Here is a 20,654-nt window from a genome sequence, read left to right as displayed (position 1 = left end):
TCAGGGGTCTCCACCGCGAATCAACCTTCTCCATCAAACCCATCTAATCCCAATAACTAACTTATATCCTCTCTCACGACGGTCCGTCCATCTTCTCCTTGGTCTTCCTCTAAACCTCCAATTCCGGCATCCGTCTACCGATATATTGGCTCCCCCTCTTCTGTCCAGGACCCGACCATCTCTGACCTTCTCTCCAAAACATCTAACGTGCCTCGTCCCTCTGATGGACTCATTCGGGATCCTCTCCATCCTGGTCGCTCCCAAAGAAAACCTCCACATCTTCATCTCTGCAACCTCCAGCTCTGTCTTTTGGTCGTTGTCAGTGTTTGCAGATCATCTCACCGCCGTCTCCTCCAGCTCTCCTTTCCTTCTGGCTGGTGTTCTTCTATCTCTTCGTACCTCGGACACCTTTCTCCATCGGTTCCAACCTGCTTGAACCCGACAATCTGGCAAATGCTACAAGTTATACGTCCGTTATTTGACCGTATACATGCAAAGTCTCCAGGTTTTGTAACCCTCTCATTCATTCATTCATTATTGACGATTCATCCTCTCATTCAGTGTTTCCCAACCCGGCACATATTTTACATGAGAAAAATCACACGGCACACCACCAAATAAATATGTCAAAAAACATTTTTTAACGAATTAGAATGAAACCGCAGTCTCAATTTACTTAGTGTGAAATCTAATGTGTCTAATATCTGTAGATTCGTCAAGTTGCAATGCAAATTTCCCACTGATGTGCAACTTTTCCAGAACGCTCATTTCAATGTCTGAAGACATTGGAAATGTCTGGAAATGGTATTATTTGTAAGAACTCTGGCTATTTCGTTATTAACACCAGAGCCGAGCATTTCTTCTACAATGATTTTACCGGCAGGTAGTATTAATGTTTTGCTGTTTGGATTTAGAGACGAGTTCAGCAACTTTATAGCAGCTTTCACTGCTTTCTCACTCGTCTTGGTAGTTTTCAACAACGCTGCCTGTTTGTTTACCCAGATACAAATACTTTTCATTTTAAAAATGTATCACGCAAAGCGTCACTAATCACTCTGATACACAGATGCGCAGGTTAATTCACTACCCGTTGCCATGGAATGGACACGCTGCCCACATAGACACAGGAAGACACATTATTCACGTTGGATAAATAATTTCCGGACCAATCAGGTGAAAGTGGGCATTTTTCCACGTCACACCTGATGACCTCTCACGGCACGCTAATGCGGTTGGGAAACACTGCTCTTATTCAAACCCCTGGACACTGTAGGGTCTGCGTGAACCTTCTGCATGTGTTTGGACTGCGGTAAGAACCCCGAGGAACCTCACATGGAGAACATGGAGGCTCCACATGGGAAGGAACCTTGCGGGCGTCGGATGCTCGCTTAAGTGGCTTTTCTTGTCACGTTTGCTCCGCAAACGGCAGCGTAATCGGCACATTTTCTCAAATCAAGTCACCAACAAAGCGGGGAGGCGTTTCCCGAAAATGGCCACATCTCCGGTGGCATCTTCTCCGTACATGAATAAATATCTATTCCTTGTAAACATCGAAACCGCTTCTTTGTGCTTCCCTTGAAATGTTCCAACTGGGACCGGAGACGCCGGCCTGCAGCTACCGCCGCTCCGACCGCATTTAATGAAAGACAATGTCCGCCTCCAGCCTTGGGGAGCTTGTGGCTTCTTGAACACGCCATCTAAGCTGGAAGCAGAGACTTTTCCTGAAAGAAAAAAAATCAAATAAAAAAAAAAAGTTCCCTTTAAATTCTGTGAATCAAAGGTCAGCCAGCTCCACCGCTGCGCTGACATTCCTGTTGGTTCTGGAGATCTGGAATGACTGCCTGGCACGGGCTCATATTCGCTTTTTATTGAGATAAGTTCTTAATAAAGACCAGATTCACGCCATTATATCGCAGGAGAACCGCAGAACTCGCCGCTCCCCTGTCGCTGACGTGCACCAGACGGCGAGCCCGGCACGACGCGGACCGCACCATATTTAGTCATCTGAGTCCAGACACAAACCTCACGCCGTCCCTCACCTTCATCCGTCTCCCCGCTGTTTCCCTCTCGCCTCCTTTCCGACGCCTCCTCCCGTCTCCCTCGCTTCCCTCTCTCTCGCGTCGTCGTCACCTGGACCTTCTCCGCACGCCGTGCCCGTTTTAACCGTCATCGATCAAAACCCGAACCCGTCCTCATCCTTCACCAACCGCTTCACTCTCCATCTTTCATGCTGGATATTTGCAAAAGGATCTGCAAAACTCATCCGCTCTTCCAGTCTTTAAGAGCCACCTTCTCAGCCAGGAAGGGAGGAAAATTATTTTTCCAGACCAGGGGTCAGAATCCCATGGCTCCCTATGATAATAATCATAATAATAATCATAATAATAATGATTATATTATATTATATTATATTATATTATATTATATTATATTATATTATATTATATTATATTATATTATATTATATTATATTATTATTAAGAACAATCATAATAAAAATAATAATTAATTATTATTAGTAGTAGTAGTGGTAGTAGTAGTAGTATCAAACATGCCAGTGGTAGTATTATAATATAATATAATATAATATAATATAATTATTATTATTAAGAATAATCATGCTAAAAATAATAATTAATTATTATTATTAGTAAGAGTGGTAGTAGTAGTAGTATCAAACATGCCAGTGGTAGTATTATAATATAATATAATATAATATAATATAATATAATATAATATAATATAATATAATATAATATAATATAATATAATTATTATTAAGAATAATCATGCTAAAAATAATAATTAATTATTATTATTAGTAGAAGTGGTAGTAGTAGTAGTGTTGAACGTGCCAGTGGTAGTATTATAATATAATATAATATAATATAATATAATATAATATAATATAATATAATATAATATAATTATTATTAAGAATAATCATGCCAAAAATAATTATTAATTATTATTATTAGTAGTAGTGGTAGTAGTAGTGGTGTTGAACGTGCCAGTGGTAGTATTATGAGATGAGATGAGATGAGATGAGATGAGATGAGATGAGATGAGAACAACTTTATTAATCCCGAAGGAAATTGTTGTGCCAGAGTTTCAAGTAAAAACATAACAGTAATAGACAATAGTGGAAAGGAGGAAGAATAAGAAATATAATGAAATATAAATGGTCTTAGCTGTTAGCAGTAACTACAAAGATTGAAGATTCCCTGCGGCTGAGGGAAGAGGAATTAAAAAGTCTGATAGCCTCAGGTAGGAAAGACCTCCTGTGGCGTTCAGCGTTCATTATAATATAATATAATATAATATAATATAATATAATATAATATAATATAATAATTATTAAGAATAATCATAATAAAATAATAATGAATTATTATTGTTATTCTTAGTACTAATGGTAGTTGTAGTAGTGTTGAACATGCCAGTGGTAGTATTGTAACATAATATAATATAATATAATATAATATAATATAATAATTATTATTATTAAATTGTATTCTATTTTAGTTAATTTTTAAAATGTCATTTTTAATTTCAAGTTAATTTCAAAAAAGTTTTGTTGTTCTTTCTGCATGTGGCAGTAAACGGATGACGGCACTCAGAGAGAGGACGTCATTTTTTTTCATAAATACAAGAAGTATTTTGCTTAAAAGTACCCTTCAAGCCGAGGCCTTTTTTTGGGGAGTTCAAAATATTTTGCACTGCAGTTGTTCATTGATTCAAAAAATCAACACATATTTTGCTTATACATAGGCAAAAAAAAAAAAAAAAAAAAAACTTTTCAAAAGGGTTGTTTGGCTCCTGCATTTTTCTTTAAAATCAGATCTACTGTATTCGCCAAGTCACTTTGCAACTACGAAGACATTGCTTAGATTGACGGTGCAAATCAGGCATTAAAAAAAGTGAAAAATAAAAGTGAGATCACGGCGATCGATTTATGGCGGGGTCCAAATGGCTCTTTGCGTGGTCGTGGTTGCCGATCCCTGCTCCGGACTCGCACCGGACCCACGGGAAGGGAATCCCTTTCTCACTATGAGACGCAATCAAATATCAGTTTTATCATTTTTCCAAAGTCTCCGAGTTCGCGTTTGTCAAACGGCGGCTCGGCTCCGTCTAATTCCCCCCAGCCGTCCGTCCTCCCTCCCCCCCGCTTTCTGCTTCAGCAGAAGCCAAATGGCCGGGTTTAAGCACTCGAGTGCAGATGAGTGGTTCTATTAGCCGGGCCGCCGGGCGCTTCTTTTGAGCCCGGCGAGCTTTAGACCCCACTCAAGAAAAGAAAACTTTTGTTTTTTTCTGACTCCCCTTAAATCCATCTGTCTGCCTTCCCCACTCCACCGGAGTGGATACAGAGGGCCGGCTTTTGTTCTTCCGAGATGAAGAGCGATGTCGCGCCGCAAGAGGGGAAACCCGGGGAAGGGCATGGGTGCGATTCATTGTCGTTTAATAAATAACCCTCAAAAGGGAGCGGGGGTCCCTCGCGGACCCCTCAGCTGTCAGCTTTTTTGGAAATGAGGCTCTTCTAAATTTGGCACCCTGGGAAGTAAAGGGGATTAGCGGTGGAAAAGCCTTAGGCCATATACATTTCTTTCTTTATCTCTTTCCCCTCCCCGCGCCCCGCCGTCTCCTTTGGACCCTCCCGGTCCCGTTGCGAGGGCACGAGTGATGTCATCCAGGTGCCGAACCCCGAGACTCGGAAAGGACTTTGAATTTCCATAATGCCGCCTTCCCCGTTGCGCGTGAATGGTATAATCACGTTCGATCGGGTCTAAAAATCTCATTCACGATCTAAACCGCTTATCGAGCCCGTCGCGGCTGTGATTGGTTCGCCGCCGACCCGTCGATCACACACGTAGAGACATATGGACGTTAATTCACACGCCGGACAACGGAGGCTCCCCGGAGAAATCCAACCGGGGACCTTCCGGCCCCGGAGGCGGCAACGTGTCGGCTTCTAAAACGCCACCGGGGGGGTTTTTCGAGGTGGATTTCTCGACCGTTTTTGGAAGCTAATGGAAGCAGATGAATGAGAGCATTGAAATTCAGGATGCGGTCACTTGCAGCCACAAATGTCTCTCTTTAAATGGTCACATCCTCTCTTTCACCCCCTCTCTAACTGTCTTATGCTTTGACGGGCTTTTAGTCAATGAAAACATTCGCTTTGCAGTCGCACTGCGCAAAGGATCTGCCCACAGACTTGACTTCCTTTATAAGGGCAAACACAAATGGGTATTAAGATCCAGTAAAACATTTCTATCTTTTTATTTTCATCCTATTATGGTGAAGCTATGTCCGTGACACTGACCCCTGTGTTTATTTCTATCTCCTACAGGAAGGGCTCTGGTCGGCCTGAAGCGCCGGGTCACCGAGCTCGGACACTCGCAGCGTATTTAAAGTAAAAAACACCCTCGGGGAGACGCGCCGGCGCGCACTCGCACCCTCCGCCGCCAGATCCTGCGGAAAGCGGACGAGAATCCCGGACTCCGGCCCTCCGAGCAGGATGAGGGAGCCCTGGAGGCGCCTGCTGTGCCTGTGCCTCTGGGCATGCTCGGCTTTTACCCACAGCGCCACCAATCCCTTCGCCGGGCAGCAGACCCCCCAGGACCCTTGCTACGACGACACGGGCGCCGCCCGTCGCTGCATCCCCGAGTTCATCAACGCCGCCTTCGGCAAGGAGGTGCTGGTGTCCAGCGTGTGCGGCCGACCTCCGTCCCGTTCTTGCAGCGTGGTGGAGCGAGGCGACGACCGGCCCTCGGTGCGCGCCTGCCAGATCTGCGACGCCGACGACCCCCGCCGCTCCCACCCGGCCTCGTACCTCACGGATCTAAACTCGGCCCACAACCTCACCTGCTGGCAGTCGGAGAACCTGAACACCTCCCCGCACAACGTCACGCTGACGCTCTCCCTGGGCAAGAAGTTCGAGATCACCTACGTCAGCTTGCAGTTCTGCTCGCCGAGACCCGAGTCCCTGGCCATATACAAAAGCATGGACTACGGGAAGACCTGGATGCCCTACCAGTTCTACTCCTCGCAGTGCCGCCGCATGTACAACCGGCCCAACAAGGCGACCATCACCAAACAGAACGAACAAGAAGCTCTCTGCGCCGACGGCCATACCGATCTCTACCCGCTCTCGGGGGGACTCATCGCGTTCAGCACTCTGGACGGACGGCCCTCCGGGAAGGACTTCGACAACAGCCCGGTCCTCCAGGACTGGGTGACCGTTACCGACATCCGCGTGGTATTCAGCCGACCCCAGCTGCCGCGGGAGCCGGGGCAGGCGGCCGGCGGGAGGGAAGACGACCCCGCGGCGGTGGCGTCGACGATGCCGACGTATTTCTACGCGGCGGGAGACTTTCAGGTGGGCGGAAGATGCAAGTGCAACGGACACGCCTCCCGGTGCCTCAAGGACAAGGAGGGCAAGCTGGTCTGCGACTGCAAGCACAACACGGAAGGGCCCGAGTGTGACCGCTGCAAGCCCTTCCACTACGACCGGCCGTGGCAGAGGGCCAGCGCACGAGAGGCCAACGAGTGTCTGCGTAAGCATTGTCCTTTCTTTTTCGATTCCGATGTAGTGAGAGAGGCGGAAGAGACGGCGGCCAATCGAGCCGTAGTAGCCGACCAATCTGATTACATCCGAGGATGGAGTCGATGACGATAAATTACGACCCCGGTGCTCGCCTACCGGGCGGGGAACGGGACGGACCCGTCTTATCTTCAGGTTATGGTCGAGCCACATGTCCCTACCCGTCACCTCCGATCTGCCACCTCTCGGCGACCGTCCGCCCCATCGCTCCGAGCCCCCGGCTGCCGATCCAACCGGTCTCGGCTCTTCTCGGTCTCGGCTCCTCGGTGGTGGAACGAACTCCCGGAAAAGGTCTTACGCCGCGATCTGAAAACGTACCCCTTCACCAAGCACTACCCCACTAATCGCACTTAGCCCCACCACCACCACCACCCAAAAAAAAAAAAAAAAACCCAGAGGACATGAATGTACGTATGTATGTATGGTTTTGAGACGGTTATCTGGCAGAGTGGTGAATTGGAGCTGCCAGTTGAATTGGAGCTGCCAGGCAAGAGGTCTGGAGGAAGACCAAAGAGAAGATTTATGGACGTCGTGAGAGAGGATATGAAGGTAGTTGGTGTGAGAGAGGAGGATACAGAGAATAGGGTTAGATGGAGAAAGTTGACTCGCTGTGGCGACACCTGAAGGGAAAAGCCGAAAGAAGGAGAAGAATCTGTCATAGGGGTGCAGGACATGTATGACCGAGCAAAGTGATGATTGAGATGTTTTGGACATGAACAAAGGAGTGTTCATGTCCAAACCATGGTGAAGATCTGGGTCGAGGGTTGCTGAAGGTGAAGCTGCCAGGCATGAGGTCTCGAGGAAGACCAAAGAGAAGATTTATGGACGTCGTGAGAAAAGATATGAAGGTAGTTGGTGTGAGAGAGGAGGATACAGAGAATAGGGTTAGATGGAGAAAGTTGACTCGCTGTGGCGACACCTGAAGGGAAAAGCCGAAAGAAGAAGAAGAAGAAGCTCTGGCAGAGTGGTGACTTCTGAATAACGACTACCGGTACTTTGGATTTTCGGGTTTTAAATTGCAATTTTTGTAAGTCGCTTTGGATAAAAGCATGAATGACCGCTCAAATCGTTGATTTCGCCGCCGGATGGAGTCGGGACCTTTTTACTGCGCACTTTCTTGGAAGAGTTTGGTCGAATCAGTGCCACAAATCGACTTACCACGCGCGTGGATGCTGAAAAGTAGGGTTATGACCTGTGTGGGAGCGTTTTACAACGCTTTCGTACTCACGAACAGTTCCGCTTGCTTGTTTCGCCGCCGAACGTCGACGACGGTTCCCAGAAAACGAGGGCCGTCGTTTCCCCCTGTATGATTAGTATTCCTCTACGCGGGATAAAGTTGCTCTTTTCTGGACTTTCCTGTAAAAAAAAAAGAAAAAAAAAGAACTATTAATTACGAGCAAGTCCAAACAGTGGGTGACAAGCGCTCAGCCCATTGGCACACAACCGCAGCCAAGGCATCCAAGAATGTTACTTTGGCAATGTTTGCCTTTACCTCGCGACGTGCGCAGTAAACAAATTCCAGACGCGCTCTGAACGCCGGCCGAGTGAAATCTCAATAATTTCTGTAAATGTAAATGCGCCGCGTTCGGAGTCGATAAGCTTTTTCTTTTCCGGAGTGCTGAATTTTGTCTCCGTTCAAAACCCACGTGGGGATTCTGGAGGAACAGACGCACGTGGAATGCAAATTTAGGTCAATCAGACTAAAACAAATAAATAGAAAATAGAAATATGAAACCATATTCAGAACCTCTGCACCCAATTAACCTTTCCTCATGACGAAATCAAATTGCAACCAGAGAGAGGAAAACGGGAGAAGGACATCGAAGAAGGTTGTAATTGGCCCGAGATCATATTTAGCGTTGAGAAGCGCCAGATCTGTTTAAGGGGGCTGGAGAAGGAGGAGGAGGAGGAGGAGGAGGAGGAGGAGGACGGAGCCAAAGGAGCAAGGCTACTTTTTCAACATCTCACTTTCCAGAATGTCATGCATGGAGTTCTGATGTGGGACTCCCGTCTATGATTTTGGGGCTAAATAGCTACGTTAAGGCCCCCCTCCCACCCCCAAAAGCCCGACTTCCACAAGCTTCTATCCAGCCGGTTCTGGCACGCCTGGGAAACCTGGTGAATCCGAACAGAAGCCCTAAAACACCCCGTTTTTGTTTACTTTTTACCTCCCACGCGGTGACTCGGAAGCGGGCCGCGGCGTGATCCCTGGGGTGCGCCGCTGTGGCGGCGAGAGTTTAGACCAGGGGTGTCAAAACTCAAGGCCCGTGGGCCGGATTAGCACCGTGAACAGGTTTAATCCGGCTCGCAAAGCTTAAAAAATACCAGGTTTGAGGAGTGAATTGAACAATGGGTACGTAACAGTAGTTCATATGTCATGATTTTACCGATCCGGCCTACCTTAGAATAGATTTTCCCCCGTGTTGCCCCTGAGCTAAAATGAGTTTGACACCCCTGGTTTAGACAGAGTGAACGGTGGAGGTTTTGGGGTCCCCCGGAGTGTTTACCGGAGCCTTTACCGACCCCCGGGGGGGTCGCGAGGGGGGCAACTCGGGGCCTACGAGGTCACGATCCGGCGCAGGGCGGTGACAAGGTTAAGTCGATGCGGGAGGTTCGTTTGTCGGTTCTGAGGAATCCGAGCAGCCGGTCGGCCCCCCGAGGGACGACGGATTTTAGTAAATTCACAGTTTTGCGCTCATAGTTTTCCCAATTTCTTCTCACTCCGGTGAAATTCTTTCCTCTCGCGTTGAAAGAAGACCGTCTCCTCCGAGCCGGGTCGATTGTGGGCTTTTGTGAATGTTTGACATGCTGTGTTGGGCCTCTTGGCAAGCTCACGCACTGTTTTCAGACACACACACATCTGCTGCATCCCTCGCTATGAATCCCGCCTGAAGACATCGGTTTACAAATCCCCCGTTTCGAGCAGTCGGGAGGGGAGACTTGTAAAGTAGCGTGTCTGTTTGCATTGAGAAAGACACGATGGAAAAAGCTGCCGAGTTTCAACCGCAGAACAGAAGGACACCGTGATCTGGATATGATCTATTTGCTTACTGGTTGTGGTTTGGGTTCTCCCGGCAGATGGATGATGGAAGGCACGGTGTAAATAAAATGTTGACTTTAAAACGCGAAACCGTGTTTCGCAACAGATCGTGCCGAACTCACCGAGTCGCCGACCACGTGACATCCGGGCAGATGATTCGGAGCGTTCTTCATTGTTCTTTAGCGTCTCCTTCCCTGCAGCAAAAAAAAAAAAAAAAAAAAAAAAGGGTCGAAAAATGCTGTAAAATGAACTGTTTTCCAGACAAACGGGATTTTACTTCCTTCACCTTAAATCCCCGGAGGCAATTTTCATGCGCCGCTCCGCGTTGCCCTTTCTTCGGAATAGCGACCGACCGAAGAGGCCACTTTGAATACGACATCGTGGAAAAAATAAGGCTTCAAATGTCGTACGGAGGGAAGGTTTTCGGCTTCTTACCGACTCCGGCTCCCGTTTTGTGAAGTTTACTGCATGTCAATCAACTGGACGATAGCCACGCTAACAACATTTCGAAGCGAGCTAGCATTCACCCGTTCACGCGATACGATATTTCGCCGTAGCATTCGCGCAACCCGCGAGCGCAAACAAAGCCGCCTTCCGATGTTGTTTTCCCGTCACGTGGGAACGACGGAACAAGATTTTCTTTGCAAATTTATGAGAAACGGCCGCGTAGCCAGGACGAGGGGGACGTCGTAAACCGAGGACTTCCTGTATTAAACCGTCGTTCCTCTTCCTCGTTTTGACTGCCGGATGAGAAAAAAAACGGCACGCCAGGTCCTCTCCCTGCGTCTGCTGGCACGCCGCGATGCATTCATTACCGCGGAGGTCATGCGAAGGCTGCACGAAGGGCCGCTCCGGACCGGCTGCCAGGAGAGCTGGGTGTTCCTGTTCTGCTGCAGCGTTTGGGTGGAGCGTCGAATGTTCCGTTGTAGTAATTCCGACATATTGAGTCCAGGGCGAAAACGATAGATAATTTCTTCCGTTTCCTCTTCGAATCGGACGATAATTCACGACGCCTTTTCTTCATTACTTCAAAACAAATAGGTGTTACCTGTTATGTAATGAATAGCGTTAGCTCATGTCTGTAGCGCTAATGAAGCCTGTTTGGAACCGTGGCGGGGGGATTATCCGACGGAGTCCTGAGAATCCAATCCACTTCCGGGACTGATGTCACCGGCGAAGCCGAAATGCCCGTGGGTTTTCGGAGGGCCGCTCATGAAGATGGTAACACATGGTGTGTGTGTGTTTTAGAAGGAGGCCAACCAGGACCACATGCTCCTGAACAAGCTTCAGAGCGAGCGGTGGAAACTCTGAAAAACATCCCGTCGGATGGTTTTTCCTCCTCCAACGCGGGGCGGGCGGTTATTTGATGCTGATTAGAATTTCAAACCGGGCCTCCATCTTTGCTTGTTCGCCCCACATCTCCCGGCGGGGGCACGAGGAGGTCGCGCCCGAGGGCGGATTAGCCGAGACGCAGCAAAATCGCACGTTTTCAGACTCGCGACGCAATAACTCCCTGCTTCCGGGAGAGCGGCCGAATGCCGATCCGGTTAAAGGCGATCCCGACTCTCAGCGCCGCTGGCAGAGGCGGCCGAATGAACACGACGTGTGTTTGTGAGCGCCGAAAGGGGGGGATGGGGGACGAAAAGGGCGCCGCAGCCAAAGAATGACGCTGTCAGGACTTGTGAAATCCCTGATGTGGGGAGTTGGTGGGACACGAACAGGACTGGAGGCATTTTCCTCAAACTGCGGATCTGCGGGATCGAAGGAGCGGAGGCAAAAGCTTCCTTCTCCGGCTCAGACGGGAACTTTCGGGGCCGTTTTATCGGCCTCCCTCTCCTCTTTTATTCCCTTTGTCAGCTTTTGGTTGGCGCAACCCTCCCAACCCCTCCTCCGCCCCCAGAGGACTGATACATTTCTCATTCAGGCAGCGAACACGGCCAAATAATGTGAAGAGTGTCAGATGTCGACTGGGTTAAAACCCTGGATCCCGCTGCCTTAGGCCAAGTCTGTGTGTGTGTGTGTGTGTGAGCGCAATCATGCATCTGCATACTTAGCGTGTGAATGAGCGCACATATGCTTGTGTTCTTAACCGTTTGGCTTTGGCGTCGCGACGCAGCCGGTTCCCGTGCCAAGGCGATCCGAGGCTCCGCCGCCCCGGCCCCCCGGTGAATACCTCGCCGCAGATGGTAGCAATCACGCCATGTGCCCCGCACCGCTGGCACCCTCGCCCTCCGCTCCTTCCCGGTGTGAATCCTGCTGAAAAAACAACAGGCAGCACCAGAGTCACGTGACGGTGACACCGAAAAACCGCTTCTTTCTCCCGGCACCGGCCGACCCGACCGTATCTCCGACGGATACGGCGCGGTTAACGCAAACAAATCCGCGAATCTAGAACAGCGCGTCCTTCCAACCGCCTTGCGAGGCTCCTGCGGGAACGTCTAACCCATTTCTGTTTTTTTTTTTTTTCTTTTTTCTTCACGTGTCGCGGCACTTCCAGCATTTAGTTATTAATAACGATAAAGATCCGGGAATAATTCAACTTTACGGCGTGGAATAGGGACTTGAAAGTGCACGTATGAATTAATGGGAGTCGTAAATGTCTCATCGAGGCCTGATTTACTGCTACGGAGACGTCCACAAGCACACCGAGTCCGGAGGAACGAAATGGGCCGCCTGTTATTTAATATGTTTTGACAAGTCCTCTCTCCGGCACATGAAACGCAAGCGGCGATTTCTGCGGAAACGCCCATCGGTCGTGTTGAGCGGGCGGTCCAACGCGCCCGCAAAGGTCCGGGTGGCGCAGGTTGGATGGACAATCGCTCGGCTCACAGATTGGAATTTCCCCGAAAGGAAAAGGCAGCTGGAGCCAATTTTGCGTCCCAGGTTTTGTCGTCGTGGAAGCCCGACCAGATACCGTCATTTCCGGACTATAAACCGTTATGTTTTTCACACGCTTTGAAGACTTCAACAACAACGCGGCTAGTTTATTGTTGTTTTTTTTTTTTTGGGCAAATAAGCTTCACGCCCCCAAATTGGGATTGTGAAATTCTGATGCCGTTCAATCTTGACACAGAAGAAAACGACTTTAACCGTTTTAGGGCGCAGGAGGAAGACCAAGATAGCAATTAGCTGAAGTAGGACAAAGCAGGGATGGAAAATAGATGGATGGATGTGTTTTATCCTTACATTATTTAGTTTTATTTTATTTTATTTTATTTTATTTTATTTTATTTTATTTTATTTCATTTTATTTTATTTTATTTTGTTTTGTTTCATTTTGTTTTGTTTTATTTTATTTTATTTTATTTCATTTTATTTTATTCATTATTTACTATATTTTCATCAGCCATATTTGTAGCCTTTATTTTCTAGTATTTATTTTTATATGTAAAAGTAAACATGTGTAACATCTTTCTGTGTAAATATCTCATGTTACAATGTGGACACCTGCAGCTCATCGACAAGTGCGGCCTCCGTATGTACACATGTATTTATTTAGTTATTTTTAACTAAATAAGTCCAGATATTAGACTCCTAACCAGACGCAATGCGGTCCTGACATTCTCCATGTGGAAAGCAGACCTCCTGAGTTTTCTGCAGAGCCTCCTCTGCAACATCCACGTGTAAAGCCGCACCCTTCACTCTTCCCAGCCACACGACCGTCCGTTATTACGGGCGGGAGATAAATTGCAAAGGCGGAGGGTGGCGTTGGACACGGGCCGAGATAGCGGTGCTGTGGAGAGGTGAGGTGGACTGGACTCCAAACCCCCCCCCCCCCCCCCCGCCGCCGCCGCCGCCGCCTCCCACCTCGGCAAGCCTCCAGCCTAATCTTGTTAAAATCTTTCGCGGCCCGATGCCACGCAGAAAGACAAGGTGGAGGAGAGGATTGGCAGGGAGGAGGTGTGAGAAGGTGAGAAGGGGAGGCCGTGGAAGGAGAGGAGGGGGGGATTTAAAAGTTTAAAAATGCTCCCGAGGGCCTCGGTCGGTCTTGAGGCCGCCGCTCGAGAACCGGAGAAAGCAGGTTGCGTCAAAGTCGGCGTGAAAGATCTATCCGCGGGAAAAGGGAAGGAAGTAGCTTTGTTTCGCGGAGACGGCGGAACCCCTCGGGATGCTCCACGCTGAAGCGTCTTTCCTCTTTTAAAACACCCGCTCGGAGCTCCTGGCGGACGTGCACGTGACTGTCCGTGCACGGCTTTGGCACGAACGAGGAGCTAATTAACCGGCGTTTCCCTCCCGGTGCCCTGAGCAGGTGGCTGGACCATCCAGGCCCAGGTTAGCCAAAACACACACGCTGTCTTCCTCTCTCACACACACACACACACGTAGGGCGACCGAGCGGAGCGGGTCTGGACTCTCGTCTGGGCCGAGAAGTCGGTGTTGGAGAGGAGCGCCCGGCCTGTTTAAGGACCGGTTTTAGCACGAAGGCATCCAAAATCAATGGTCTGTGTTTACAGGCCTGGCTTTGGAGGAGGGAGGAGGAAAATAAAGAAACGTGGAACGGCAGCGAGGCTTTTCCACCTGCTTCAGAGCTCGAGTCTCCGCCCGCTTTCCACTCAAAACTATTGTTTTCCCGCCTCGTTCTGGAGTTTCGCTCGCCAAGCGCCCGGGATTTGTTTGTTGTCGCATGTCCATGACAACACCAGGAACCACTTTTATGCCTCCCTGCCCCGGATACCCCGGGATCGGTTACCGCGGCGACTTTCCGCCGCCCTCGACACTCCGAACTTTATTTTTCCAGGCCAGATAGGGATTAGCGAGTGTTCCTGCAGCACGCCGGTGACGCTTTGTTGTGTAAATGAATTGAAAAACGGCCTTCGACGGCGTTCGGTTTTCCCCCCCGCGGAAGCTAATTTGAGTAGCAGGGCGGCGCCAGGGGTGGCAGCTTGTGCGTGTGTGTGCGCGTGTGTGTGTGTGTGTGTGTGTACGCGCGCGCATCGGCACTTCAAAACAAACCCATAAACCCACCAGCGACCGATTCGAGCTAATCTGCGAGAGGCGATCAGCTCCAACTCCTTTCCCGCCGTGGTTGTTTTCACCCACGCTTCCTCTGGGGTTTGAGCCTGACGCTTTTTTTTTACGAAACGCCGATTCTCAGGTCTCCACCAAAGACGCGTCTGGCTGTCGTTAAAGTCATTCCCACCTGTCACGGCCACACATGGCAAAGCATTTAAAGGCTCCGTTCTGGGGGCTTTTCTTTACATTCTCCGCACTCCGGCACGTCCTTCCAGACTTCGCCGGCTGGTCCCGTCGCGGCGCAGTAAATCACGAGGACGCCCCGAAAGGGCCGCCTGGGCTTCAGCTGTGGGGAAAATGAGATCCGTCGCTTTCATGTCTCGAGACAAGGTGTTAACGTACACGAGCCGGGTCGAGATGCTCGGGCGCGATCGCAGTCCCGCCACCTGTAGCCCCAGACGGTCACCGGACTCGGCGCGTCATCTGTCCGTTCCAGGAAGTGGAACAAGCGTCTGGGACGTGCGCTTCAAGCGCTACATTTAAAAACAAACCAGGGAAGAAGAAGAGGACAACAGCTGGGAGACAACAGGAAGGTGGAAGCAGCCTCAGCGTCCATGTTCTGCAAGTGTTTTCCCCTCCAGAACCCTGTTAGCTGTTCGCTAACTTCTACGGTTTAAAATGTAGCTCCGGAAACCCGTCTCTGGCGTAACAGGACATCCTTCTGTACATTTTGTTGCGAGGAAAAAGGTTCCTCCGGCGTGAAATCCAACGTTCAACGGGCTGTTTTGTTTGCAGACAAGCACAGATAGCGGTGTTTTCCCCCCAAACAGCCTCCGCGCGATTCACACACGTAAAAACCAGAACCGCGTTAAATACAGGTTCTCCCCAGAAACGAGCCGGCGCGATCACCAGATGGGATCGGAAACCCGCGTCGGAAAGCGCTGTTCTTTTTCCAGGGTTTCCAGCGGGCCTCTTTCCCAGCCTCGTGCCAGGCTTCCATTTCAGATGGCGGCGCGGGTCATGTGCTATTCTCATTAGTACCTGACTTTTGTGCTCGCGTCATCGAGATGTCTTTTTTTTTTTTTTTAGCTCAATGCTTAATCTTCTTTGAAAACAAATACCAAAAGATACAACTCCTGCAGAAGCGTCCCTAAACACAGGGTAAAGCTGTTTTGTGACGATAGCAGGTGTGTGTGGTCAAACACACCAACGTCTGTTAGCCGTTAATGCTAAACGTTAAATCCACGTACGGACGGATCCGTCCGTTTGATCGTCCGTCCGTCCTCCGAGTTCTTTTGCCGTCTGTATCGCCGCCTCTGTTTGTGTCTCCGAGCTCTGCGGAGGTTTGGCCTTCGGTAACACGATAAAGAACAAAAATACAGATCCGCATTCACGCGTTACTTCCCAACTATGGGCTCTACAGCGCGTCGTGTCAAGTTCGAGTTTTCCGAGTTTGGCCGCCAAATAGCGAAAAGTTTTGAAAACTAATGACCGGACGGTTTAGACTTTTACCCACTTGAGGTCAAAGGTCAAGCACTGAAGGAACCAGTGAGATGTTTGAAAAAACTACCTGCACATATCTCATGTGAAGCATGTATGATGAGAAGTGCTATTCCACAATGGAAGTGGAATAGCAGCGGTGTTGATCTTCTAGCACCTCCTTGCTAAAGATCTCTATCACACATTTTATAACAACATAGGCGTAATGTTTTTTTCTTTCGGTCGCTCCTGCAGCGTGCAACTGCAACCTCCACGCACGTCGCTGCCGCTTCAACATGGAGTTATACAAGCTGTCGGGGAGGAAGAGCGGAGGGGTCTGCATGAACTGCCGCCACAACACCGCGGGCCGCCACTGCCACTACTGCAAGGAAGGCTTCTACCGAGACATGGCGCGGCCCATCACCCACCGCAGAGCCTGCAAAGGTAAGAGTCCGACGAGATGTTTGGCGCCGCTTTTGTTTGTTCTGGCCGACCTTTCGGTTTTGAAGCGGTATTCGCGAGATAAGTGCTCGTGGCCGCGCAGCTGCTGTGCGCTTTCCACAGATCCCTCCAGAAACGGCTCCGGGTGCCGCCGTCCGTTTGCCGGGCTGAGATCATTTCAGACGTTTTACATTTTCTCGCCCGGCCAAATTTGGATTTCCCCCTTCGTGATAGTCGGGGATTCGAATCCCATACCTGTACAATCGGCGCCCGACGGTGTGTTTTCCTACCCGGGACGAAAAGGAATCGTGAGGTAAACAATCGTTCACGGTCGCTAATCCCGACTCGCTATCCGTGACACAGCAGAGAAAACCAAAGCTTAGCACGAAGCATTTCTGCCCCCCCGCCACAAATGTCTCAGCGATCCCACACACCACATAATATCCCCAAACCAAGACACGTCTCATGGAAAAATGCGTTTTTGCCCCCGTCTTATTGCACATTTGTAATGAATATTCCTCGCCCTCCTGTTATGCTGGAAGCGTTGCTCTTCTCGAGCTGGAACGCGTGCAAAAGTAACACCGGTTTTCTGAACTTGTTGCTCGGGAAACTATTTAAATCACTACCAGAGAGGGTGTACTTTATCCTGGTGGTCGTGATGAAGGCGAGGTATGACTTCCAGAAAATAAAAAAAAAAAACCACACACACACACACACACATACACACACACACGACTGCAATAGCGAGCCAAAGCTGAAAGAGATGAAGATCCCGCTTGGAAGTCGGGGCTGCGAATCTCCCCACGAGTGCAACTGCACACCAGGTGGGTTTGAAACGGCGTGACACCCTGCTGCAGTCGCCTCGCCGAGACGTCGAGCCATTCGTCGTCCCCCGAAAAAAAGCGTCGGTTTGGTCGCATAACTTTAAATCTAAGTCATCTGACCTGCCGCTGCACCGAGACGCTGACAGAAGGAGAGCCGACCCGGTCCTGTTAGCGCTCAGACCCGCTCCTTTCTGCAAATTGGTCTCCCATCTTTCATTCCCGGCGAATACCTGGTCCTGCATGCTTTCGCTCACACACACACACACACACTCGCGGCGAAAACGGCAATTTGTCTTTATCAAAACAAAGCACTTCGGGCGGCGGGCGGGCGAGCGGCTCGGTGATCGATCGGAGCTTTCGCAGGGTCAACACTCGCTCCGTCTGCCTCTTCTCTGCTCTAATGTAATGAGGCTTTTGGAAAAAAAAAAAAAGCTCGGCTTCCTCGCTCGGCTTCTTCTAACACCGGCCCCGCCACGTCTTTGCGTCTGGCCGGCCGGGCCGGGGGGTTAAAGGTGCAGGGCTGCAGGAGGGAGTGAGTATCGGGCCTAAAATGGAGCGGCGACAATAAAATACAGGTGTTCTCTGAGGGGGGAAACGGCGGCGAGCCTTCTGTTTCCAATCAGACCTGCCTTGAATGGGTGTTTCCAACAAATGCGAGCGCCGAACGAGCGCGAACGCCAACCTCCCCGGCGCTTTGGTCTGAAGGTATGAATGCCTGGAGATGACGTCTCAGCGAGAGGGTGAACGGCTGGTTGTTTTTCTCCGCGTGATGTCTAGATGAGAGGGTTAATATGTTGTTTGTCTATTGGAGCTGTGAGAAAGAGGGTTTTATGCCTCCGTACGAGCGTCCCCAACCTTTTTCGGATCAGTTTTATACATGAAAATCTTAACATTGACTAGTATGATGGTAGCATCGTACCATCAACTGGTAGCACTTTTGAGGGTTTGATAGCTTGATTAGCTAGAATCGCCGCCAATAATGCATAGCGGGCGTGGAGCTTGGGTATCACCTGTTGCGATGAACCTGTAGCTTAGGTAAGGATCTTGATATTTTCTTTTAAATGCAGTTTTCTCATTGCTTGCGACGCTTCTGCGTGTTTTTTTTCAGGGGCTAGCTCGTGCTAGCTGATGTGCGAAATGGCAAAGTAGAGTTAATGTGCGGCGGTAAGGCGAAGGCGGAAACAGAGGTTTTTTTTTTAAATACATGAAAATGAAAAAATGAAAAAAAAAAAGTACAATTTTCTTTGCGTACCAGGAGTGGGGACCCCTAATCTATGCAACGTTTGGATGACGGGGTGAGTGGGTTTACGTCTGGATCGGGCTCTGTGATTGGCTGGTCCAGGGGGAACCCTCGTCCAATCACAGCCGGGATGCTCTAAGCGGGACAGGTCATGAATGAATGAATGAATGTATGAATGAATGAGAAAATTTGGAAATTTGGAAACTGAAAAAGCAACACACACACTCACACACACACACACACTGATCCTGCTAAGTCCACATCCTGCTATGTTATGAGGGCAGTCACACTGACTCGAAGAATCTGAAGACCTTTAACTACCTCTTAACTCTTCCAAACGTCTGCACATAAAAAAAAAAAAAAAAAAAAAAAAGCCCCAGTCGGAGGAGACGCGGCAGACGCCGACACCACGTGCACCCCCTCCACCCCAAACCTCACCCCCGACCCCCCCGAAGCCTCTCAGATCTGGCAGTTGGCGATTGTTTACCGAGCGCCGTGGACACTGGCAGTAAACGCAGATGTCCTAACAGCCTCCGATTGTTTAGCGGGGAGGTGAGAAAGCCTCGCCGTCCGACGGCGGCTCGTGACGGTCGCTGATCGTGCCAGGAAACTACAATTCCTACCTCCCCGGGCGCCACACACACACACACACACACACACACACACACAACCTCAACCTCTTGATTTCCCCCGAAAGCCCCAGTCAGAATGCGCTTATTTTAGATCTCATTGGATACCGTGGGATATTCCATTTGAGAATTAAAATTAAATAAAAGTTCAAAACCACACAAGCGCGGCTTTTTCTTTCTCGCTGTCCTCAGTATGTGTGCCAGCGTGTGTGTGTGTGTGTGTGTGTGGAGAATCTCTGGAATGACAGCGATCCTTAAATGGCTGTTTTTCTACCAAGCAATGGTGGCAGGAACTCCTCCTATTTACGGTGTGTGTGTGTGTGTGTGTGTGTGTGTGTGTGTGTGTGCGCACACATGGAGGAGCTGGGCTACATAGCTGGCACAAAGAGACTTGCCCCCTTGACCTCTGACCCCTCCCCGGGTCAGTCGAGTGCCACCCCCTCCCATATGCCAGTGTCGTATTCTGCGTTTCCAGTCGAGCCTCCGTCGGCCTGGAAGACGTGGAGACGTGGAGACGTGAAGACGTGGGCTTTCCACCCCTGAGGAGATCTTCCAGCCGCGGTCCGTCGGCGGACGGCTCCTCCTGAAAAAACGCCGAGCTCAAACACAAACACACTCACACTCGCGGTGGAATGAGAGCGAGGCGTGTCGGCAGCTGCCTCTCTCTGGCAATTCCTGTGACGAACTGTTGGGTTACAGGGTTTTTCCCCCCCTCTAATGTATTATTTGGCTTTTCTTGTCTTTTCACGATAAGATTGGACAATTACGGCTCTCCGGTTACAGCCGAGTCATTCTATTTTGTTGCACTTTTTGGCAAAGCGTCACCAGAAAAGACTGACTCTGGGTGAGTTTCGTCTGAAACTCCTAGAGGGCTCACAGAAACGCTAGCGCTTCGCGAGGGGTTTGTTTTCCGACTCTTTCCAAAAAGTTTGTTTGGTGTTCGCCGCCGATCCTCTCGCACCGACCGACATTCTGTCCTCCCTCCTCTCTGGTCTTCCTCTAGGCGTCCCCCAAACTCTCCAAACCAACTGACTTCATCTTCATTGTCCCTCCGATGGACTTGCGTCATGCAAAGTTCTCCTAGGGTTTCAGAAAAAAAACAGTCTTTTACTCTAACCTGCAGGAAAAACATCCCTAGATCTCACCGCAGCCTTTGTCGGGACAAGATGGCCGCCGCTCTGCTTGTAGCTATCGCCGTTTGTTAGCTGTAACGTTAGCCGCCCTTCCCCTCATAAACAATCCACCCCCCAATAATTACTTTATGGCTATGAAAAACATCATTTTATGCAGAGATGCAGTATAAAGAGAGGTGCATCGCAGATAGATAACTCGTGCAGTTTTAAAATTCGCCTGCAGGAACGCATCACGTGACGACAAATACAATAGTCTGCTCTCTGAATATCCAATCAGAGGGTGTGAACAGGCTGATGTCGCTGTAGCCTGCTAG

At 49.6% G+C, this 20,654-nt stretch overlaps 1 protein-coding gene across 1 annotated transcript in view; it reads left to right on the top strand.

Annotated features, from left to right (window-relative positions):
- The window catches only part of ntn2 (netrin 2), a 39,789-nt gene that overhangs the window by 7,273 nt on the left and 11,862 nt on the right, over nt 1-20,654 (top strand). The window contains exons 2-3 of the mRNA XM_086140624.1: nt 5,348-6,554; nt 16,329-16,517. Of these exons, the coding sequence (XP_085996750.1) occupies nt 5,516-6,554; nt 16,329-16,517 (1,228 nt within the window). The 5' untranslated portion in view covers nt 5,348-5,515. The remainder of the gene's footprint in view (nt 1-5,347; nt 6,555-16,328; nt 16,518-20,654) is intronic.

The sequence above is a fragment of the Fistularia commersonii genome, chromosome 33 (genome assembly GCF_037954325.1).
Source record: "Fistularia commersonii isolate RoL2024-O1a breed Wild chromosome 33, RoL_Fcom_v1.0, whole genome shotgun sequence".
NCBI classification, from domain to species: Eukaryota; Metazoa; Chordata; class Actinopteri; order Syngnathiformes; family Fistulariidae; genus Fistularia; species Fistularia commersonii.
This window is presented reverse-complemented; position numbering and strand designations above follow the sequence as displayed.